The sequence below is a fragment of the Chionomys nivalis genome, chromosome 1, assembly GCF_950005125.1.
Source record: "Chionomys nivalis chromosome 1, mChiNiv1.1, whole genome shotgun sequence".
Classification (NCBI taxonomy): Eukaryota; Metazoa; Chordata; class Mammalia; order Rodentia; family Cricetidae; genus Chionomys; species Chionomys nivalis.
In genome coordinates, this window is record NC_080086.1 from 193,533,636 (window position 1) to 193,557,188 (window position 23,553).

General features: G+C 41.0%; 2 protein-coding genes across 4 annotated transcripts in view; one reads left to right on the plus strand and one right to left on the minus strand.

The window, feature by feature from the left end:
- Umad1 (UBAP1-MVB12-associated (UMA) domain containing 1) overlaps positions 1-23,553 on the minus strand; it is a 170,791-nt gene that overhangs the window by 124,856 nt on the left and 22,382 nt on the right. For all 3 annotated transcript variants that reach the window (XM_057764674.1, XM_057764680.1, XM_057764671.1), the window contains one exon: positions 21,214-21,313. In XM_057764674.1, coding sequence (XP_057620657.1) covers positions 21,214-21,313 — 100 coding nt within the window. The remainder of the gene's footprint in view (positions 1-21,213; positions 21,314-23,553) is intronic.
- Positions 3,056-3,480, plus strand: LOC130871349 (60S ribosomal protein L31-like). Its single transcript, XM_057764698.1, has one exon. The coding sequence runs from the start codon at positions 3,074-3,076 to the stop codon at positions 3,449-3,451; it is 378 nt and encodes a 125-aa protein (XP_057620681.1). The 5' UTR covers positions 3,056-3,073; the 3' UTR covers positions 3,452-3,480.

The following is a 23,553-nucleotide window of genomic DNA, read 5'->3' on the forward strand; positions in this document are numbered from 1 at the left end:
ATATTTTCTAGACATGACAGAGATACTATACTCATGAATGCTCAACAATGTGGCAGTCTACACAGACCTGTGGAGACTAGACAGCCGATATGCCAACGAGGATGGGAGCATAATTCACAAGGCCCCATCTTTAGAGGAAGAGCTACTGGCAGTCAATAGTGACTGAGGGAAGGAGAACAGGATCAGCTTTCTCCAGAGAGGAGCCTGACAGGATTTCAAAACTAAGCAGCCAGCCATAAAATAAGGACATATGTGTACACCCACGCACGTGTACACACACACACAAACACACACACACAGGTATATATTATAGTACACTTAGGTAGAAATTTCCAAAAAAAGTTTAAATACTAAAAGGAATATATTAATTCAATAATTAAAGAATCTACAGAATTCTGATAGAGAAATCTCATTTTAAGTACATTTTTAAAATCTCTACAAATATCAAACAGATTTTAATTGTCATTTTAGTGGGCAATCGTAATTACCTCTGGCAAATAATATAAACTAGCTGTACTCAATTATAAGAACAGTCACTTGGTTCAAGTTTGGCAAGGAAGAACTTTTAAATAGGCAGTAGATTCAGTATTGTGTTAACTAGAAAACCGGCTGGTGGCATTACCCTGAAATTTTGCCCTGACTCCTCACATGGCTTCAAACAACACACACTACATTTATGTTCCAACAGGGGCAAAGAATGGTACAAGTAAGAATCAAGAGCTTTTCCTCTGTGGCTAGAATAGTGACGGTTAGAGATGGGTGGAAAAGCAACCACTCGTCACATATACATGAGGTCGCTTGTCGCTCAGCATTCTTATAAAAAACAACAGGGGACACGCATGGTCAAGAGTAGATAGGAAACCCAGTTGTCTTGCCTGCCAGCTAGGATTCTCACTGTGTTCCACAGTCAACTTACAAATATCAACTCAAAAATTAGATGTAATAAAATATAAAACAGTAAAATCATGCTAAACATAGTTCCTTCTTTGAAAGTTAGTTTAAGAAGCACAGGCACTCTGAGTTCTGAAGAGGGCACAGATGACTATATCATAAATGCAAAGAGATACCTAGTGAGAGTCTAAATAAAAGACAGCCTGCAGGTACTACACTGATATCAGCTAATGCCATGATTCCAAAGCCAAACTATGAATAACTCATCCTATAAAATCTAGGTTTTACAATCACAAAAAAATAATGAAAGTGCGAGATGATTGGATCTTTATATAATTCCTTCCTGACCTTGAGACAGCTTATATAAATTTTAACTATATTTCTGTATACCCTTCCTTTCTGACTGAATTTCAATAACAATTTCAGTCTGATGTTTACAATTCCTGAACCACTTCTTTTTTGTTGTTTTTAATTAATTAATCAATTAATTTTTTTAAAAAAGAAAACAATCTTTTTTCATTATACATACCAATCCATGTTCCCACTCCCTACCTTCCTCCCATTCCCACCGCACACCCTCCCACCCCACCCCCATCCAATCCTCAGAGAGGGTAAGGCACATGCTTTGTGGAAAGTTCAAGGCCCTCCCCACTGTATCTAGGCTGAGCAAGGTATCCATCCAAAGAGAATAGGTTCCCAAAAAGCCAGTACATGAAGTAGGGATAAATCCTGGTGCCACTGCCAGTGGCCCCAGTCTGCCCCAGTCATACAACTGCCAAACACATTGGTCCTATGCTTGTTCCCTCCCAGTCCGGCTGGTTGGTGAGCTCCCTTTAGCTCAGGTAGACTGTTTCAGTGGGTGGACCCACCATGCACGAACCACCTCTTATTGTAACAATTCATAAAAGAAGACACAAGAGGACTGAAGTAGAACAGGGGATAGAGATGATGAAAAATAACTAGAAATGGCTACCATGAAGTCTATGAAAGGCAGGAAAGGAACATGGGAGAGTGCAAACTCGCTGAGGCAGGTTTAGGGAGCAGGTGTCAGAGATGTAGGGAGGACTTGCCAGGAAATAACCAGGAAGACCTCCAGCCACAGATGCTTGGGTACACTGGAGGGGAGCTGACTAACAGACAGGAGTAAACACAGGCAACACCCTCTTGTTCTACAAATGCTCCCAATTAGCATTATCATATTTCTGAAAGACCAGTAATAAGAAGGTCCCATATAACAGGGACCACAGTCAACTAGGAGCCAGCAGGGCAGAGAGGGATGACACTGAAGTCACTGTAGGTGCTACCTAGACAGAGACCTGGAGGGGGATACTCAGTGCAGCAAAGAACAAATCTCAGACAGACAGGACCACTAGACAAGCAGACACTGAAAACCACTACTTTAGATATACTGAGTCTTTGGGAACTGTGAAAAAATAAGATCTGGGAAAGTCTCTTCCAAATAAGGATGGTAAGTGAAGACAGCTCCTTATGCCCAAAGCTTAGGACGCACAAAATGTCATGGAGATTTTCTTTGATACACCGAAGTGGCTCTCTGAAAAAAACAAAAACTGTCACAGAAATACTTCCAATTTAAGGCTCTTCGGCTCCAGTTTCCCTTAAGATTCCTTGCACAAAATTCATCTTTCTATAAATTTTCAAGGCCCCAGGCTTCACCGTTTGGAGGAAATGCAAATGCATATATATTGTATATAGAAACATATATGTTTGTGCATGTGTTTTACATAGTTTAGACTCCATTCCACCTCACAGGCTGCCTCTAGGATACTGAATATTTTATTAAATGCTATTAACTAAACAGCTGTAGAGATTTAAGTGTGAATTATACTTGTATAGGGTTTTTCTTATTCTATATTTTGAGTCAGTGTTTTTCCTCCCCTTTATGAACTGAGTATTTTTGTCTTCCAAAAATGTGTCTGTTGAAATTTTAAGCCCCAAAGTGAGGGTATTAGCAGAGCTTTAGGGGACACTTAGCTATTGGGGTTGTAGTCTTCAGAAATGGGAGCAGAGCCCTAGATCAAGAAGCTCCAGAAAGCTGGCCTGCCCCTTCACACACAGAGAAGGGAGAGGGCATTCTGTAGATCACCCCCTCACTATTCAGCATCACCTTCCCAGCTGAGAAATAAATCTCTGTTCTAGCCCTTTCCAGCTTGGGCCCGGCAGAATGGCTCCCGCAAAGAAGGGTGACGAGAAGAAGAGGAGCAGTTCTGCCATCAACGAGGTGGTGACCCGAGAATACACCATCAACATTCACAAGCACATCCATGGCATGGGCTTCAAGAAGCGTGCTCCTAGGGCACTCAAAGAAATCCGGAAATTTGCCATGAAGGAAATGGGGACTCCAGATGTGTTGATTGATACTAGGCTCAATAAAGCTGTCTGGGCCAAAAGAATAAGGAATGTTCCATATCGTATCCGGGTACGTTTGTCCAGAAAACGTAATGAGGATGAGGACTCACCAAACAAACTCTACACATTGGTAACTTACGTGCCTGTTACCACATTCAAAAATCTACAGACAGTCAATGTGGATGAGAACTAACCTACTGAATCTCAAATAAAGTTGGAGAACTGCCTTCAAAAAAAAAAAAAAAAAAAAAAACTCTGTTCTAAGTGTCCAGTCTACAGTACTTCACTATTGGAACATGAAGACGATCCAAGGGCAATTGGAGATCTGGAGATCACCTATAAGTGTGCACCTTGAAAAGTATCCCATTGTGTATATGGAAGTTTCTGTCCCACCTGGTCCCACAGTCATTCAGACCCAAAGTCCCACAGAGTCTTATATCAATTATAAACTGCTTGGCCTATTAACTCAGGCTTATTATTAACTAGCTCTTACAACTTAAACTAACCTATAATCCTTATCTACATCTAGCCATGTGCTTGGTACCTTACTCAGTGCAGCATTCTCATCTTGCTTCCTCTGCACCTGGATAGTGACTGCAGACTGAGCCTTTCTTCTTCCCAGAATTCTCCTAGTCTGGTTGCCCCTCCTATACCGATGGCTTACTAGTAAGTAAAATATCACAAGGGAAAAATACTGTTTCCTTCCGCTTTACCTTACCTTGGGAATTTATTTTTAACAACAGATTGCTAGATATGATCTATGAATAAACAAACAAAACCCTCATTTCCAGGACTTAAATCTGTAGTTGGGAGTCCAGTACAGAGATTTTTCCCATGTGAATCCATCTTCTCATGTACTCAACTAATGGTTACTGAACACCTGACATTTGAAAAGCATTTTACAACTACTAAGACCCAGTGCCTCACGAGCTGTGGTTCCCCAGCGGTTCTAGAATTGGAAAACATGCAAGCCTCCTTGCAATTCAGCTGTGGGGCTAAACGTGATGAGCCTACAGAAATTTAAAACTAAACCATTTTCAAAATGACCTTAGAGACTAGAGCATCTCAACCATAGACCACCCTAGGGGTCAATTCTCCGGCAGTGTCTCAAGTGAAACTTTCCAGTCCTCCTCTTTACTACAGCCTGGTGCCACTATTTTTAAACAGTTGAATGATTTTACTATTTTAATACAAGTATAAACCAAACTACTCTGTACTTCTAATTCATAAGTTCTTATAAAACTCTAAGCTAAGCTATGAGTGACTAAAACACAAATATATTTAACTTTCACATCAAAAGTAGGAAAAATGAATCTAAGAGACCCCAAATCTGATTCTAGATAGACACAGTAGCTCATGCCTGTAATTGCAGTACCTATTAATGCAAAACAGGAGAAGACCACATGTCCAAGGCAAGGCTGGATACAGAGTGGGACTGTCTCAAAAAAAAACTAAGCAAGCCTAAGGAGATGGTTTGGTCATTAAGGAGCTTGTCTCATAAGCATGAGGACCTGAGTTTGAGACCCAGAACCAATATAAAGAAAGTGAGGTATGGTAGTGTATACTTGTAAGCCTAGGCAGCACCAGGACAGAGACCAGAAGACCCTTGGAGCTCACTGCCTTTAGACCTTTTAGAGCGTCCCAAAATGACGAGAGGCCCAACCAGGCTCCCCAAAAAAGGTGGATGGTAGACAACTTGAAGCTGTCCTCTGTTCTCCACATGCAGATGCATAAACATACACACCAAATGAATCAGTCACAACTATTTATATTACCTTATTAAAAACAAAAAAAGAGCCGGGCGGTGGTGGCGCACGCCTTTAATCCCAGCACTCGGGAGGCAGAGGTAGGCGGATCTCTGTGAGTTCGAGACCAGCCTGGTCTACAAGAGCTAGTTCCAGGACAGGCTCCAAAACCACAGAGAAACCCTGTCTCGAAAAACAAAAAAAAAAAAACAAAAAAAAAAAACAAAAAAAGATGGGCATGGTGGAAGGAAGCGGCAGAAGGAAGTGAGCAAGTATATGGGGGAGGGATGGGAGAGAAAGAAGCGAGTAAATATGTCGTGGAGAGATGGGAGAGGAAGAGAAATCTAGTCTATGCACTATGAAGAGAAGCAGAACTGGAGGAACACCCTGATGTGAGCGTTCTTCGAAGTTACCTGAGACCTTGGTGATGTGCAGGCTCCTGATGTGGCCAAGAGCCATGTCTGGATCCGTGGTCCTGGGGCAGCCTAGGTTTGCATTGATGTCAGTGGCCCACACTTCCACCGAAGGTTATGAGGATGTCTGGGATCTGTACTGCACCCGGAAGCCATGTTGATGTCCAAGGGCAGCCCTGAGCTGGCTCCGCCGCCAATAAGCCACCACACTGTGGTGATACCAGAGGTAATTTGAGCTTGGAGAGTTGGCTCGCACTGCATGAATGCAGGGGAGCCAGTCCTGCCCCCGCATGGGCAGCACGAGAGACTTGGTCCTAGTGGTGTGGTTGTGGGAGAACTGGCACTCCAGGACAGGTGTGGGAGAGGCAGCCCCGCCCCACGCTGGGGAAGTGCGGGAGAGCTGGCCACAATGGCATGGGTGTGGGTGAGCTGACCTTGCCCCTCCTCGATGGCACTGAGGATGAGGGAGAGCTGGCCCAGCGGGCGTGGACTTGGGCGGGCGAAAGCTGGTTCTGCCCCTCACCCGGCCAGAGCAGGAGCAGGCCTGATGGTGTGGATGCAGAAATGCTGGCAGGCTGACCAGCTCAACTGGGCCCACACAGATCCTGGGCTTTGAGTGGACCTTCCCCAACATCTTCCCCATGGAGGTGATTTCAGCTGTATTATAACAATCAAATGAGCAATCCCCAGCAAAGGAGTCTCATCCAAGACCTCCTCACAGAGAAGACCTTGTCTCGCGCCTGTGAGGTACCCTGAGAAGCGCCAGCATTTTCATCCAGGCACACTTTCGGGCTCATCAAACAGGAGCCTTTTAAGGTGCTGAAGAGCTCCGAGTCGCACTTAAACTGGGGTGCTTACCCAGAACACTAGGCGTGTGTGAGGCACCTGATGATGAAGATGCATGCAGTTCACTGCAGGACACTTCGGAAAGGAGAGCGCTCTACAAGAAAATACCCACACCTGTACAACAGACACACTGACGACAAAATCCACAACCAAAATCCAAACAAAACAAACAAACAAACACGAAACAATCAAAATCCTTCTTTGTGGTCCTAAGCAGATACATGGTTGTTTCACAACAAAATAAAAGGGAAGACATGTTGAAGGCTATAGTAAAATGCAGGCACAATAACTTTTCCAATCAGATTTTATGTTGGCCTTTTAAGTCTCTTAACAAGAAGGCATAAGATAAGCTACTTCAAGGAAATCCTTCAAAATGAATAGCTATGTTTCACAGGCCTTTTAGAAATGATGTAATGTTGTAAATTGCCGGGGGAAAAAAGAGTGATGTCACAGCAGTATCTCTCTCTCTCTCTCTCTCTCTCTCTCTCTCTCTCTCTCTCTCTCTCTCTCTCTGTGTGTGTGTGTGTGTGTGTGTGTGCGCGCGCGCGTGCGTTCATGCATGCACAGGCACACCTGCACTACACACTCTGGCACAGGTACACAGTTCACTGAAGGGACATCCTTTGTGAAGATTTTAGAAGACCCTCCTAGGAAAATGTACCAAGATGGGAATGGACATCGACGCTGGTGCAGAGAGAGGGTGTTCAGTGAGCTCGCTTATGTCACGGCTGGTTCCACTCCATGTAGTCAAAGGCCCAGGGGGAAAAAAAATCAATAAATCAGAGACCAGCTTTATGCCAGTCTTATCAGATTTGAAATGGAATATCCAAAATGAGCAGCCCTTAAAATGGCGTGGGATGTCACTCATCTAAGTCTGGGCTGACAGACCCCTACTGTGGAACTAATAAGGATAAACCAGTTGGTGAGGGCCCATGACCCCTATTCTGAGTGACTCCAAGCTCAAAATATATATGATACATATGTATCAGAATGATATTTTAAAAATCTTTATAGAGTGCCTTACTCGGCCTGAATTTGTGAGTCATTTGCTCTGTATGATTGAGAGCTACTGGCTACAAATGAGGACACGCCTTGAGATCCACAGATTTCAGACAGCTGACATGGGTTATCAGTCAGGTGGCGGGAGGAAATACACTTTCCCATGATGACATAGAACCTAAACTTACATAGCTTTGCTTATCAAATTCAAACAAGTTCATCACTTCCAAATCAGACATCTGACAAGTTCCAGAAGCTAAGATGAGTCTCACGAAGAGTATTTTTCCAGAAAGTCTTCATTTCACACTAGGGCACATTCAGTCAGATCCCACGTAGCTTTGTAACTGCCTTCACTGTACACACCACAAATAGCAGCATAGTAGGTACTGACGACTTTAAAACTGATTGTTTTAAAAAAGAAATCTACCTAAAGTCAGTGAGGAAGCCCACATGTCTGCAATTCTATTATGTGGGAGGTACAGGCAGGAAATTATCAGTTTAAGGCCAGCCTGGGCAAACTAGTAAGTTCTAGACTAACCTCAGCCATATAGCAAAACTGTCTCTCTTCTCCCTCACACACACCCTGTTTCAACAACAACAAAAAATCCCTGATGATCTTGACTGTAAGAGTGAATCTCAGGCTGGCAAGATGGTTAATGGGGAGAAGGCACTTGCTGCCGAGCACGGTGACCTAAGTTCAGTTCTCGGGACCTCCATGGTGGAACGAGGTCACCAACTCCCACAAGTACTCCTCTTACCTCTCCATACAAGCCACGGCGTGTGCATGCTCACATACAGACATGCACGCGTACATACATACATATATGTAATGAAAATTTTATGAAAGAGACTTAGGGCAAAAAAAATATGCAAACCCAACTATTCGTTTATTACACGGCAAGTGCCCTGTATAAAGGCCAATGGTTAATATCAATTTTTCACACTTGTGCCTTTTAAATCTATAAAATACAATGTACAAAATGCTGTTGAAAAACAATGAAAATTAAACATTACAGAAGACAGATGTAGAAAAATAAAAAGGGGGGGGGGAGCTGGAGAGATGTCTCAGCGGTTAAAAGCACTGATTGTTCTTCCAGAGGTCCTGAGTTCAATTCCCAGCAACCACATGGTGGCTCACAACACCATATGTAATAAAATCTGGCTTGAAAAAAAAAAGAAAAGAAAAAAGAAAAATAAAAAACTTAAAGATGAAATATTAATAGCAAAATAAGATACAAAAGATGCCATATCTGTGTAGAACAAAAATAACTGTTGATGGTCCTTGCAGAGATACACAAGCTCAGAGCAGAATTTCTTCTCTCTGGTACAAGAGGGTCAGGTTCTGCTGGCAGGAACTGAATGTGTTAGAGCAGTAACTGCCAAGGACTGTGAAGAGCCCGAATATTCCTGCTCTGAGACTAAACACTCAGGATGTTTTAGACAGGAAAGTGACAATGAAGGGCATGGCCGAACAACATGCAGCAAAAGTTCACTGGACAGCATCTGATTAACAACCGTTGCCGTCTAGAGAGAGACAGAGGCACTGAAGTTAGCAGATGTTAATTCCTCCACACCTTTCTTATCTGATGGACATAGCTATTGTATGTTATAAATCAAACCTCAGAACTGATTGAGCCTTAGAACCCTACATGATATAAAGTGTGGTGAAGAAAATGTTGCAAATAAATAAACAAAATGGAGTACGCTTTCCTGGAAGAGAGCAGCGGTGTTTCTCTCCACTGGCAAACCAAGCCCAAGTCTTTCTTAGGAATGTTCAGATACGATGCAGACAAATAAGTTTCCAATTATGTATCAATGCTACCCCACAGGTATAGGACACCAAAGAGTCTGCTATTTTAAGTTAAAATTTGTCCAATAAATAAGTTGAAAAAATTAGCTTCCTTCAGTCAATAAAATATTAACAGACTGTCCAGATCAATTGATAAAAGCAGTAATTAAAAGAGAGCCCACAGAGGCTATGGAGATGGTTCAGTGGGTAAGAGTACTTGCTGCTTCCAGGACCTACACCATAGCTCACTACTGTCTGTAACTCCAGTCCCAGGGGATAGACGCCCTTCTTCTGACCTTCCTGTGACACCACGCACAGAAGCACTAGCACATAACGTGTAAAAAGAGAAAACGAGTTTAAATTAAAAGGGGGGGGGGATCTCACAGGTTGGTAAGATGTCTCAGACTCAGATGGTAAATGCTTACTAAGAAAGCATTAGGACCTAAGCTATCCCAGAAACTATGTCAAAAGATCAGGCATTTCCTTATAACCCAACACTGGGGAGCAGAGCTTCCATAAGGTTGACTCTGGCTTTCAAATGCACACGTGTGTGCATATGTACTCATAGGTCCATGAGCGCACATGTGCTTTACACACACACACTTTATAAATTAATAATGGTATTTAAAAATAATAAAATGAAGAAAGAGATATCATCCCTCAGTAGGAAAAGATCATTCCAATAACTGGTATTTTAAGATAGCATTTCAACTTAATTAACTAAGCAGTTAAAACAAAACCTACTGTAGAGGAAAAAAACTTACATATACTTAACATTAATTTGCGGTAATATAATTAAAGATTTCAACTTCAAACTTGAAGGCGGGTGAAATGGCTCAGTAAATAAAAGTATTTGCCTGGAAGACCTAATGACCGGAGCCCCTGGAGCCCTGTCAGAAAGCTGGAAGCAGCCAGTGGAGTGTGCCTGTGTTCTCCACACTCCTACTGTGAGATGGGAGGTGGAGCAAACAGAATCACCAGCAAGTCTGAGGGCCAGTTAGACGGGAGTATCCAGCATGATAGAAACAATATTCTGCTGAGAAGGTCAAAGGTGAGACCAGATGCCAGAAAGGTGTCCTCTGACTACCGTCCACGTGCCGTGGCACCCGCAAACACACACACACAGCTGTACTTACACATGCACACATCACAAATGTGTGTATGCATATACATGATAACAAGATAAACATAAGTTCAAAAAAAACTTTAAACTGAAGGTTTCAGAGAAATATCTTGCAATTTAATTTAAGGAGATGAATAGCAAACATTTCTATTGCCAAAATTGCTAAATTACTAAAATTATGATAAAAATTATCACAAAATAAATGGCATAATTTGTATAACCTATTAAAAATATAAGCATTTCAAAATATAGTGAAATCTAAAACACTGGCTAGCTTCCCCAAGATAGTTTTCTCACCCTTGTAAATCCTTTAAATTACTAAATTAGAGAAGAAACGAAAAGTTTGAGATTTTCGTATACTATAGCTTATATCTATCAAATAATGTAAGTATTGCTATAAATATCTGAGATAATTAAAAACATTTACCGAGAATCTGTAAAACATACAACTTCAATAGTAATAAGTGAGCTAAATCACTTATAAGCTAGAGTTGTCTACGTCTCAAAGATAAGTAACTCAAAGTGTAGTTACTGAAATTACGACTGCTTTGCTAAAGTCTAGGACACATTGTCAACATACTCTCCCAGCAAGACTATACAAATACAAATTCCCAGCGAGCAGCAGCTGAAATGTGCACACAGCATCCTAGCCAGTCACCTGCTTTTCCTGACCGTCCGTCAGGGCAGATCTTCCTTCCTAATGGGGCTTCCTCTTTTTACTGTCTAGTTCTGAGGAACACAAGAAAAATAACATATAATTCCCACTGTCACTGCTACCTCCCCCGATTCTGCCTCTGTTTCTATCCAAGCCACTTTTCTTTTAGAGTCTAGACTTACCTCCCCATTAACAATGATAACCAATGCTCCCTTCTCTACTTACTGACTTATTTACACATGCTTTCACGGGACCAAAAATTGAAGATTAGACTATTATGTGTGCCGCTATAACAGAATACTGGTGACGAGGTAATTTATAAAGAACAGGGACTTACTTCTTATGACTGCAGACCAGAAGGCCTCAGGCTGAGGAGCTGACATATACTATGGACCTATCTCATGCATTGTTCCATAGCAGGGGGTGAAAAAAAGGAAAAAAGAAAGAAAAAAAACAAAAGAAAAGAAAATGAGTCAGGAAGAATAACACATCTTTTGATCGCTATCCTAGTTTATTTTATGTAACTAAACACCCGAGGCCAGGCAGTTCATAGAGAAAAGAGGCTGGCTGATCGACACCATCCATTCGCTCATGCCAAGGGCCTCCGCCTATCCAGAGCATAGTGGAAGGTATGACAGCGAGTTCACGAGAAAGCAGCTACAACATGTGGGCTGGAGAAGCCCACGGTGACAAAGGAAGCCAGAGGAGAGAAGCCCTATTTTCTTCATCATTTGTTCTCTCATCTGGTCTAGAGAACCCTCTATGAAGGAGGTGCCTTGTCCTAATCTCTCACTGGGTCTGTTAAATATCCACCACCTATCAGTACAACCAATTCTGCTCCTGCAGTCAAGTCCGTAAGCACATAAATCTTTAAAATATGTCCAAACTGGGGCCTGGAAAGATGGCTCAGCACTGGCTGCTCTTCCAGAGGACCCAGTTTCAATATCCAGCACCCACCTGGCGGCTCACAAGCATCTGTTACTCCAGGTCCAGGGGATCTGATGCTCTCTTCTGGTTTCTGAGGGTACCACACTAGTGTATGGTAAACAGACAAGTGCAGTCCAAACTATGATAATCAAAATCCATTTCCATGCTCTACTCCAAACTTTTACATCATTAATTCCCCATTAATTCAGAAAGCAGAACCTTTCTGATCTAATTGCCTTAGAGTCACAGGCGACTGTATTCCAATAAAAGCACTAGGGAGCTAAACCGAGCCGTAGAGATAGTGACACTGGGAGAGATATAAGACTAGGGAACAAACGTTTCTTCTCAGAACATCTGCCAACGTAGGGTTTTATCATGTGGGTCTCAATACTATATAGCACCAACCTTCCTACAGCTTTAATATAGTTCCCCATGTTGTGGTGACCCCCAACCATAAAATTACTTTCATTGCCATTTCATAACTGTAATTTTGCTACAGTTATATCATAATGTAAACTGTGGTATCTCCAGCGGTAACCACTGTGAAAGGGTCTAAGCGGTTACGAGCTCTGGTTGGAGAACCCCTGCATGTCTTAGAGCTAGCAGTTCCTGCTCAGCCTAACTCTCCCCAAAATTCCATCTGTCTGTCAGTTTTAAGATTTGTTACGGCTGTAAGTTTTTCTCTCTATATTTTTAAGAGAAATTTAGTAAAAGTTCCGGAAGAGAGAAGCTGGGGCTACTAGTCAGATGGAACCGCCATAGGCCTTTCGTTTGACAGCTAGCGCACAAACTTATTGCTGTCGTGAAAAGAATTCAATGTATATGAAAAAACATTTAGTACCATTGAGGTAGTCTAACAGAGACTAGGGCAATTGAAGGATTTTTCAATCTTTTTAAATCTATAAGAGTATCAGTAAAATGCAATGCTATTTAAAAACTTTAAGAGATAAAAGCCCAATTTATCTCCACATTCATCAAAGAAGGCATCTCACCCAGTAAGAGCACCTGAAATACGTAAGATGAACAGTAAGGAGATGAACAGTAAGGAGATGAACAGTAAGAAGGGCCATCTTTGCCTTCAACAGCACGATCTCTACACACAGTGCTGTCAGGTATCCAGTCAAAAGTACGCATTGAGATTTTCTTAAACTATAATATGAAACTATCACATTAAAGAAAATTATGTAATCAATGGTTCTAATTTTAAATTTTAATTACTGTTCAATTTATTTTAATGCATACGTTATAAAACAGGATATAAAATCATGACCATAAGACAAATATCTGAAGGAAAGAACGTGCGTGACCAATACTGGCCTCTGGCAGCGGCTTCCTTTAGAGCTATTTGCCATCAACACACTGTGCCTGCAAAGAGTCGCCTATATAGTGTTGCTGATTTTCTAGAGCTAACAGAAAATTTTAGAATGAAAAACATGAAATCCCGAGTCTTGCTTGTCCTAGAACTGTGAGAAGATCACACTACTCGGTATGGACAGCACAGTGCCTCTCCCTGACTTCAGGAAGGTACACACAGACGTCCTTGAGAAACACCATTTGTAGCACACTGAACTCTACATGCCTCAAGGTCCTGGAGCCTTGGAGACCTAAAAGGAGCTGAGAAAAACTGCATACTGCTGGGGCACAGGAATATTAAAACATATTTGGATGTATTAGCATATTTTCATACCAGGCATAAATCATAATTAAATTTCTACGGTGATATATTTAACCCTGCCTTAGTAATAAAAAGAAACCTACAGGCAAGAAGATGTCTCGCGGCAGAGAGCATTTCCACTGTAACTGTTTCAAATGTAATTTTGGCCTTTTTTTCTAATTAGGTAGCTCTATTTTCTATTTACCAGAATTAGAAAAAAAATTATATACTTTCAATTACTTTGTAATATGTAACTATCAAACAAAAATACTTAGATGTGAGGTTGCTGGAAATTATTCTTAAGATTCCTTTAGCCTTAAAAATTATCATATATGCTGCCTCATTCTTACTTTTTAATGAAGAAATATTAAAATTTATAGCTCAATTTATGATGAAATACTAAATATTTCAAAATAAAATGTTTAACATCATTTTAAAACACCTCCTTATAATGTGATAGATTGAGAATTATTAATGTATAATTCAAATAAACTATGGTAATGTTAACTTTCAAAAAGAAACAATCTGGTTCTTTAGTCTCCCTCAGAGACCCTTAAAGTAAAGGCTGAGTCCTGGGTTGTGGCCCTCCTGGGAATGCCATCGCTTTAAGAACACAGCACATCTCAGCTCGCTAGCATCTCAGGTCCTTGCAGGCATGCCCTTGTAGGGGATACTGGAGTCCTGTTCCATCTTCCTCTCTTTCACTTTCCAGCTGTAGGTATTTGTTACACAATGTGTAGTCCCATGTTGTGTAACTGCTGTTTCTCTGGCTTATATGTCACCCTAATGTGCATATATACCAAATACAGAAATGCGTTCAAGGCATAATACTGTGAATAATTTTAAATAATTTTTGGTCTTCACAGAATGATAGAAGTTAACTTCATTTTTAAAGCTATTACTAAATTTGAAATGAAAAATTAAATCACTGATGCTTTAAATAGACTAAAAGTTTCTTGCTGAATGGGGAATAAAATTCTGATGTCTTGGCCCATCAGAAACTATTTTTCTAAACAAGTTTAGCAACGGTGACCCTGATCACTCTCTAGCAAAACAGCAACTTTCCACCTGAGGACGCTTTCTTCTCCCACACACCCCTTAGAGGAGGGTGATTTCAGCATCCTCAAACAGCACCATCCCACAAACCACCCCCTTCACGTTGTTAAAAGGATGCAACACATCTCTGGCTTAAGTTCCAAGATTGCGTTTGGTGAGATGTAGGTTAGGCCTACACAACAGCAACTTCCTTAACAAACAGTGGAGTAGCTGGGTCCCATCAGGTTCCTCAGATGCTCAAACTCTTATAAAAAATGAGTAGCATTTGTATGTAGTCTAGACATATCATAACGTGTATTTTAAATCTGCTTTACACTGTTTACAAAACCTAGTGCAATTTAGCACAAAAATAACTGCTATCCAATATATTTTCAGGGATAATCAAGGGGGAAACATCTTGTTTATGTTTAGTTAAGTCATAATTTTTTCCTTATGGATATGGAACCTGCAGATGCAGAAAGCCAATTGTGTTAGGAAGATTATCAAACAGTCCCTTAGGTCTCCCAACCCTACCAGAGCTACTTTGACACAAAACCCGCGCTTGGACATTTGCCTTAATCTGCTCTCTCTCATCAGATGGGAACAGTGTAAATTTTAAGAGAAAGCATGGAAACCAGTTATCACAACTTTCTAGTTAGTCTCAGGTGTAGAAACTACTCTTCAGGAAGCCCGTGAGAAACTCTAGAGGAAACTCCTCGCATGATGCGCACTCTACCATTCCCCTGCTGACCATGTCTGAGTAAGCATCCTTCAGAACATGCTGATGTGGGAGTGATTTCTTTCTAATCTGTTGCTTTCATTGTTTAATTAATAAAGAAACTGCCTAGGCCCATTTGATAGACCAACCCTTAGGTGGGTGGAGTAAACAGAACAGAATGCTGGGAGAAAGAAGCCGAGTCAGTAAGTCGCCATGATTCTCTCACTCCAGACTGACGCAGGTTAAGATCTTTCCTGGTAAGCCAGCTCGTGGTGCTACACAGAATATTAGAAATGGGTTAAATCAAAATGTAAGAGCTAGCCAGTAAGAGGCTGGAACTAATGGGCGAGGCAGTGTTTAAAAGAATATAGTTTCCATGTAATTATTTTGGGTAAAGCTAGCCGTGCAGGCGGCCGGGTGCCATAAACTTAGCCTACCGCTAGTATCTCTACAACACGCTATCACAGTAATCCAGCCAACTCCATCTCCGTCTCCACAGCCACACTAGAAATATGACTGCTTGATGGTTTTAGACAAAAAATAAAAATTAAGACAATCTTAGCTGTTCCTCTGAAAATCTGTCAAACAATCTACCTTAAAGACAATAGAGATGCACACAACTGACCAAAAAGGTACTGAGCGCCGGGAATGCGCACTTGTGTCATCAGCTTAACAAAATGCTGCCCAAATGCTTCACTACCTTTAAAAAAAGCTTCCAAATTTATCACATGCATAGATGACTTCACTTATTCCAGTCACGAAGCTTTGTGCTCTTTACTAGAAGTTTGGTTATCCAAAATTTGTGTCTCACTTGCTTTTTATTTGTTTATGGTTCAAAAGAAGTGGACGAGAACTATAACACCCTGTTAAATGAGGGCTTTCTCAAGGCATCTTAACATATTTGATGGTGTACAGTTACTAACTCCTAGAGAGTGAGCCCTGCATGTCCTCTGGGATCATCTGCAGAGGGATTGCTACCGCTAGTATCTTACCCAAACAGCGGACCCATCTCATCAGAATCCAGCGATGGCTCCCAGGACGAGTGTATTCTCCAAGTGCTGCCTTCACAGGAAGGATCAGAAGCACAGATGAGGGAGAGAGAGCCCTAATTTACATTTAAGTCAACCAAGTCCACTGGGTCCCTGAATGGCTTCCCTATGACTGCGTAAAACATAAAGGTTAGCTCTGCCTCTCTTTCCCCTGTTCTATACAATCAATCCTCTCTCGCTGTAAACATTCATAAACATAGGAAAGGTAGTACTAGACCAGAATGGAGTAGCAATGAATGCGAACATTCCACCCATTATACGCAGCTCCACATTTGTTAATGGGAAAATAAGAACTTCCATTGCATAATGAAGTTAAGTAAAAATTCCTGTACATTTGTTTTAGAATTTAAAGACGAAGAATAAAAAAAATTGAGAGATCCTTATGTTAAATTAAATGTATTTGAATTTTTCTAGATAACATTATGTAAAGACAAGATTAAATTACTTATTAAACCCATGAAAATATGTTTTAAGATCAGTGCACTTGTTTGGTAAGACAGGCGTTAGAATAGGAAGCCCACACTGAAAGCTGATTTAGTTTCTGCAGCTGTAATTAATGGCTTCAGCTCAGCAGAGTCAAATTACTACTATCCCCGTTCTTGGAGTGTAAATCTTCACTGTGTACAGCTAGGTTTTCATTTTCAAAAAAATGGAAAACAGAGACGAGAGACTACTTTCTCTTTCTTTCTTTCTTTCTTTCTTTCTTTCTTTCTTTCCTTTTTTTTTTTTTTTTAGTTTTTCAAGACAGGGTTTCTCTGTAGCTTTGGGGCTTGTCCTGGGCTTATTCTGTTGACCAGGCTGGCCTTGAAGTCACAGAGATCCTCCTGCCTCTGCCTCCTGAATGCTGGGATTAAAAATACAGTGATCATACTTTAAGTATTTTAAGTTAATTACATAATGAAGAATGTAATCAGAAAGAACCTTAAAAACAACTGATTACTTTCTAAAATCTGATTTAATGCTTAAGCTATATAAAAGAGGGAAACTAAGATACATATTTTAAATACCAATACTTAAAGAAGAAACCCAAGCTACCATGAACTACTAAAATAGTTTTAAATGCAGCTTTATAAAACAGTAGCTTGATGGAAACTAAGAGTTCTTGTCTCTAAGAAGTGCCTGCATATACTAAAGAATGTGATGTTGTATTGTAACCCAATTCTTTCTGTCTCCACAATAGTTTGCCCAATTACATTCTGCCGGCTCCAAAATTATATCCAATATTTGGTCAACAATATTAGTGCAGCAACAACAGTAATCTACATTATTTCCTTTCATTTCACATCCTATGATTTTGTCACTACTGTTTTCGCTATAACATAATAAGCTAATACAGGCCTTTGTCAACATCTACACAACACCCTTTCCTAATTTAAAATAACTACAAGGTTGCACATTACACTAGTAGATTTGTAATCAACTTAAAGATAATGTGTTAAAAGCACAATTAAATGTGTCATAACAGAGGAAGGCCTGGTAATTACAAACAGTGCCATGTTTGCCTGCTTTTTAAACGGTAGTGCAGAACTGTGAAAAATCGCCACCCAGTGGTACGAATGAGAACTGCAATTTGTTTTTGTGTAAAATGAGCCCCTGGGAGGATTACTTCAACTTCTTTACCGAATGAACTCTGGCTGTCTTGTGTAAATACAAACTGGCTACTCAAGGGAAAGGGTGTTTTCTACTGGCTCTACCCTCCCTTTATTCTCATTCCGCACACTCCTCAGTCTACAAAGGCCAACCTTTAGGAATCTTGGTAAGGAACAGAGCTTTCCATAAGCGTGAGCAACTGATTGTATATGAATGCACTAGATATTCCCATTATCAAGGGCTTTGGTTCTGCCCGGAGCCCAGATTTCAAGCCAACATTAAGCAGGAATACAGGAGAGGTGTTCTCCAGGGGGAGAAAGAGAAGGGACTGCAATTTATTGTGACCTTCTTAGAAGCAGGTTATAAGGGTAAGAAGATAATCTAATCGATTCTGAAGAGACCATTTTGTAAGGAAATTGTTTCCATATACTTTTATCATTTCTAAGCCAGAGATAAGAAAACAAAACCTGTAATATATCTACTTCAGACAAAAATTTTAAAATCGCATGTAGATATATACTAAATGGTTTGGTTTTTGTTTGTTTGTTTGTTTGTTTTGTTCCCCCCACCACCCCCAAAGGGTGTCTATATATATAGCCCTGGCTGTCCTGAAACTTGCTTTAAAGACCAAGATGGCCACAAACTCAGAGATCCACCTGCCTTTGCCTCTGGGGTGCTGGGATTAGAGGTGTGCACCATGACAGCTGGTTATACTGAGTGGCTTTAATGAAAATGTACCCCTGCATTCATGTACTTGAACATGTGCTCCCCAGTAGGCAGTACTGTCTGGGAAGTTATGGAAATTTAGGACCTGGTGCCTTGCTGGAGGAAGTGTGTGTGTGTGTGTGTGTGTGTGTGTGTGTGACAGCCTCACCTGACTCCTAGTTCCCTCTCCTTGCTTCCTGTGTAGGACTGAAAAGTTGAGATGTGATCCCTCCACTTCCGGGTCTGCCTCTGGCCTCCCTGCTTTCCCTGCTGCTATGGACTCTGTCCCCTGGAACCACAGCGGAAATAAACTCTTTCTAGTCTGAGCTGCTTTGGCTGTGGTGCTTCATCACCGCAACAGAAAGGTGACTAGCACATATTCCAGAACACACGGGTGTGAAACCACCCGTGCTAACAACCAACTCAGTAAAATATCCCCTGTGCACCACTGAACTACCTTTCAAAGTCCCTCCGTGCGCTGTGCTCTGAGACTAACGCAGGCGGCTACAGAGCCCTCCACAGTGACACAACCAAAGGGCGGCTTTCCAGAAGAAACAAGTTTTAAAGTTTGTCACTGCATTTTTACAGATGATACAACAGTCAGGACTGGCATCAAGAAAGTCAGTTAAATCCTTGAATGCCGACAGGTCGACAGGTGTAACTGAGGTCATGGTGAAGACACGAACCGGACCGCTCTTCCCACCTCTGCAATGCGCACAGAGCGGGATCACTATCTACTGTGCCACATTGTTAACAGTGCACCTGACCACACTCCCCACCTCTGCAATGCGCACAGGGCGGCATCACTATCTACTGTTCCGCATTGTTAACACTGCACCTGACCACACTCCCCACCTCTGTAATGCGCACAGGCTGCGCCCGCCACATTGTTAATAGTGCATCACACTTCATATGCCTCTTGTTTCATATCAACTAAACAAGTATAAATTAAAATTTTCAAATGCTGATAGTGCAGCATTTGAAAACTGCAAGAGTACAGAGATTTAAAAGATAGGCTCTGGGATCAGATTACCTCGGCTAACTCCAGTTTTCTTAGACAAGGAGAAGAACCTGTGTTCTCTGTGTCTGGTGACAGACAGTACCACCTCACAGGTTATTCTGAGTATTTTGTGCACATTAATTTAATTCCACACTAGTCCCATAGGGCAAGTACTGATAACATGCTCAGCGACACCCGAGATTGCTAAATAGCTTCCTAAAGCTAGAAACGCTAGCACGGTTTGAAGCTGGGATGTCAACTCAAAGGCTCTAGCTGTAGAGGCAGCATTCTTATTTGTACTTAACTGTAAACCTGGGCACTGCCCCTAAGGAAGAAGTAAGATGATATGACAGATGAAAAGAGAGATGAGGCAGGAAATGAGAGCATAGAAATGATTTTGGTTATAGCATAAAACTTCAGGAGAGCTAAGTCCACAGAACACCAGGTATACATTTTTTTTTTCTTTTTTTGCAAGGAAATCAGTGAAGCTGGAAGCTTTGCATCTAAAACCAAACAGGGTTCACCAGACACAAATCTCAGCTGACAGTTCCTGAGAGACAAGGAGGCCTTGGAACTCTGGTCTTGTTGGGACATATGAACTAAGTGTAATACCAACTACACTGCATATTTTACTGTTTTTGTAGGATTATGATAGAAGCGATTTCTCTTCATTAATCTCAAACAGAAACATACAGTCCTGGGAATATCAATCATCTCAGTCTAAGATGATCCTGGGAAGGCTTGCTCAAAACACAGCATGTGAGCCTTTGAGAAAATTAGAGTGTGGCTAGAGCAGACAGAACAGCTGGTACCGAACATATTAGAGTAATTAAGTCTTGGAAATTCCCTCATGAAATAGCAAATCTGGAAGCCTGTAAGACTTCAGAGTCTCAATCAGAGATGCTTTAAACTCCAGTCTTCCTTGGACTAGGCAAGGCAGCCCACAGCAAATGAACTTTACCTGCTGAAGTAGGAGACTTGCAAAGTCTAGAGAAGCTGCAAAACAACCAATGAAACATTTGATCGAGGTTACAGAGATGGCACAAAAGCAGAGTCACTGCCCATGGACAGACATTGTCTCTAATATTCCATGCTGGAGGCTGAAGAGGTAGATGGTAAAAAGATTTATGAAAACTCTACACACTGTATGTGACATCACACACACAAGTGTGCCACTGCCATATTCTTGAAGTAAGTACACGGGGACAAAGAAAAAAATGCCATTTCTAATTGTAAATAAACAAAACCTGAGCAAAGTTCTCCACATGTATCTGAAGTTTATAGAGATGGTTTCTTTTCAAAAGGGAAAGAAATAGAAAACAGGGGTTAGAAAACCTGACTTAGTTGGAATAAATTCCTGAGAGAATATATTGCCAAACTCCAGAAGACAACAGTCTCCAAGAGATCTGAGGGTTTTCTGGAGTTTTGCTGTATGCAAATTCAGGAGGTGAGAGGAAAGGCCAGGAGCACCTGCAGCTTCCAGGAGACTATCCCTGGGCTGGCAGGCCTGGCTGGCTGGCTGGCAAGGCTCTTAACCCCTGACAGTAAAGGAAAGGTCAGAGAAGCAGTCTGATCCATAGTGCTTTCTAAATTATACACACAACTTACTCTGAAATTTGAGAATATAGTTTAGAAATCGATCATATAATTACCAAACTAATTTTTAAAAGCATTCATCTAATTAGACTTTGTTTCTTAAAGACTCACCTAAGAGGACAAATCCATCTGCTTCTGGCTCCGATACGGAGGGCTTTTTGGATTCTGGAGGCTTTCGGAAGAAGTGGAACATAGCCGCTACTGTTGCTATCTGAAACAGACATTCTGTATGAGGTTAACTTAAATGGGACAAAACTCCTGTCCTTTTTAGCAAGGGGCCTGTCATAGAGGTAGCACAATAACAACTCTGAGGTAGTCTACTGCCAGACTTAAAGCCATCAAACCTTCTCTAGATATTAGAAGACAAAGGCACGAATCAAGATATATCTGTTTATAGTTGAAAATCTGTTTCTTGAGAGTTCACAGTGCAATCGCTATCCCTTTCTAAGGATGCAAAAAAAACATGTAGGAAAATGCTCCATTTTCCTGAATATATCTTTAGATACCACCTGAATCTAAAGAATTTCACAAACCACAGAATAAATATTAGTTTGAAGGGAGGAAAAAAAAAGACTTGTCTAGGCTACTTCACTGCCATACTTAACTGAAGCCTCAAAAAGCCAAGGTTACTTAAAAAGAGCGGGAAAGACGATGCTGCAGACACCTTCACCCCTGGTTACCTGCTTCAGGAACTGTGCTATACCCATTACAAACAGAAAAACCACTGCCAACCCCAAACTCCAATCTAGACAGATCTTTGTATCAGGCCTTCTTTTGGACCACCAACCAGCTCCCAAATGATGACTTCTTATTAGTTAGGAAGTGTGGCCTTAGCTTAGGCTCATTTCTTGCTGTTTCTCTTCATCTCTTTTTCCTCGGGGCTTCCTACCTTTCTTTCCTTCTGTGTATCCCACTCACTGCTTCCTGTGTCTGACTGAAGGCTGCCTGGCTTCTGGCCCCAGATGTGTCGCTCCCTTTCTTCCTTATTCTCCCCTCCTCCTCTCTTGTTTTTCCTAGACTCCTCCTCCTAACTATTCTTTCTACTCTGCCGCCACAGGTCAGATGCTGGCGACACCGCTGCAGCAGCACTGGACTCGTACTTTTAGGGAAGCCAACTGTCAACAACCTACAGTTCTGGGACAATCATTCGCAAGAGTAAAGTTAGAAGGACCCGTGAACAGCATGGTGGTCCCGGTGCTGCTTCTGATGTACGAGTGATGGTGGCCATGGTAACTATGTCTATGTGAGGCCCTGTGCAGACTCCAGGCTCTTTCCCTGCTCTATTATTTTCAGTATTTTAAATATTATCTATAATAAGCAAATTTTACCACTGCAAAAGAGAAAATATCAAATTTACTCTTAAAAATCTATTATTTCCTAGCAGTGATACTTTTCCTTTTCCTGAGCTAAGCTAGAATTGAGTCCTCCTAATAGGCAGACATGGGATCTCAGGGGTACATTCATATTCTCAAGCCACAGACTGGAAGAAGAAACCTGCAAATCACATGCTACACTTCAATAAAGCTATGAATATTGATAGCGTATTTGAATATTATATAAACATTTTAGTTCACAATTATTAGAAAAACCATCTCAAAGTTTTAAGCCAATTTGTGTTTGGACAGTTAATCTCTATGTAAAAAACAAAACACGTCTTTATGTATTCAACACAACCAAAACATGAAGGACAGTGTACTCACTTCTAATGACAGACACTGACCACATTCAGCAGGTATGCCAGGGCTGGCCAGGACAGACCTCAGGGCTCTCAAGTGGGGCATGGTAGAGTGCATAATACAATTATTTGTTTTTACTAATTCAAGAATTTCTTTTTAAGTAATATCACCCACAATAAGATTAAAACATTAAGAAAACATCGATTTCTCAGGCTTATTATCTTTTTAATTTCACTAGACTCCTAGTTAATGTAACTATACTACAAGTGAAATTCCTGCATGACTGAAATACAGCAGCAGCCACTTTATGATAGAAGATATATATGTATATTTATAAATACATTTTCTTTAAGCTTGTGCCAAAATTTAAAAAAAAATATGTAAATTTCACACTTCTGAAAAACTAAAATCCTAAACAATGTGTAATCCTCTTCTTCTGTAATGATACATTATGAAGTGCATAATTATGGAAATAAAATACAAATGTAGATAAAATTTTACTAATTTCTACTGAGAAGTACCAAAATAGTACAGGGCTATGCGCCAAGCTTTTTGCAGTTTTAATCTTAGATTAAGAATGCTCTAAACAGCACAAATCACTTCCCAAAGATCACTACAAACTACAAACGCCCTGGAAGCCTGCTCCCTAGGCCATGTGATGAAGTGAAAAGGAAAGACTTTTGTAAAAGGATCAGTGTGAACAAGGGTGTTGATAGGACATCAGAGGAAAACCTCACTAGTCACTATGTAACATGGAGGGCCTGCTTGTTGGGGT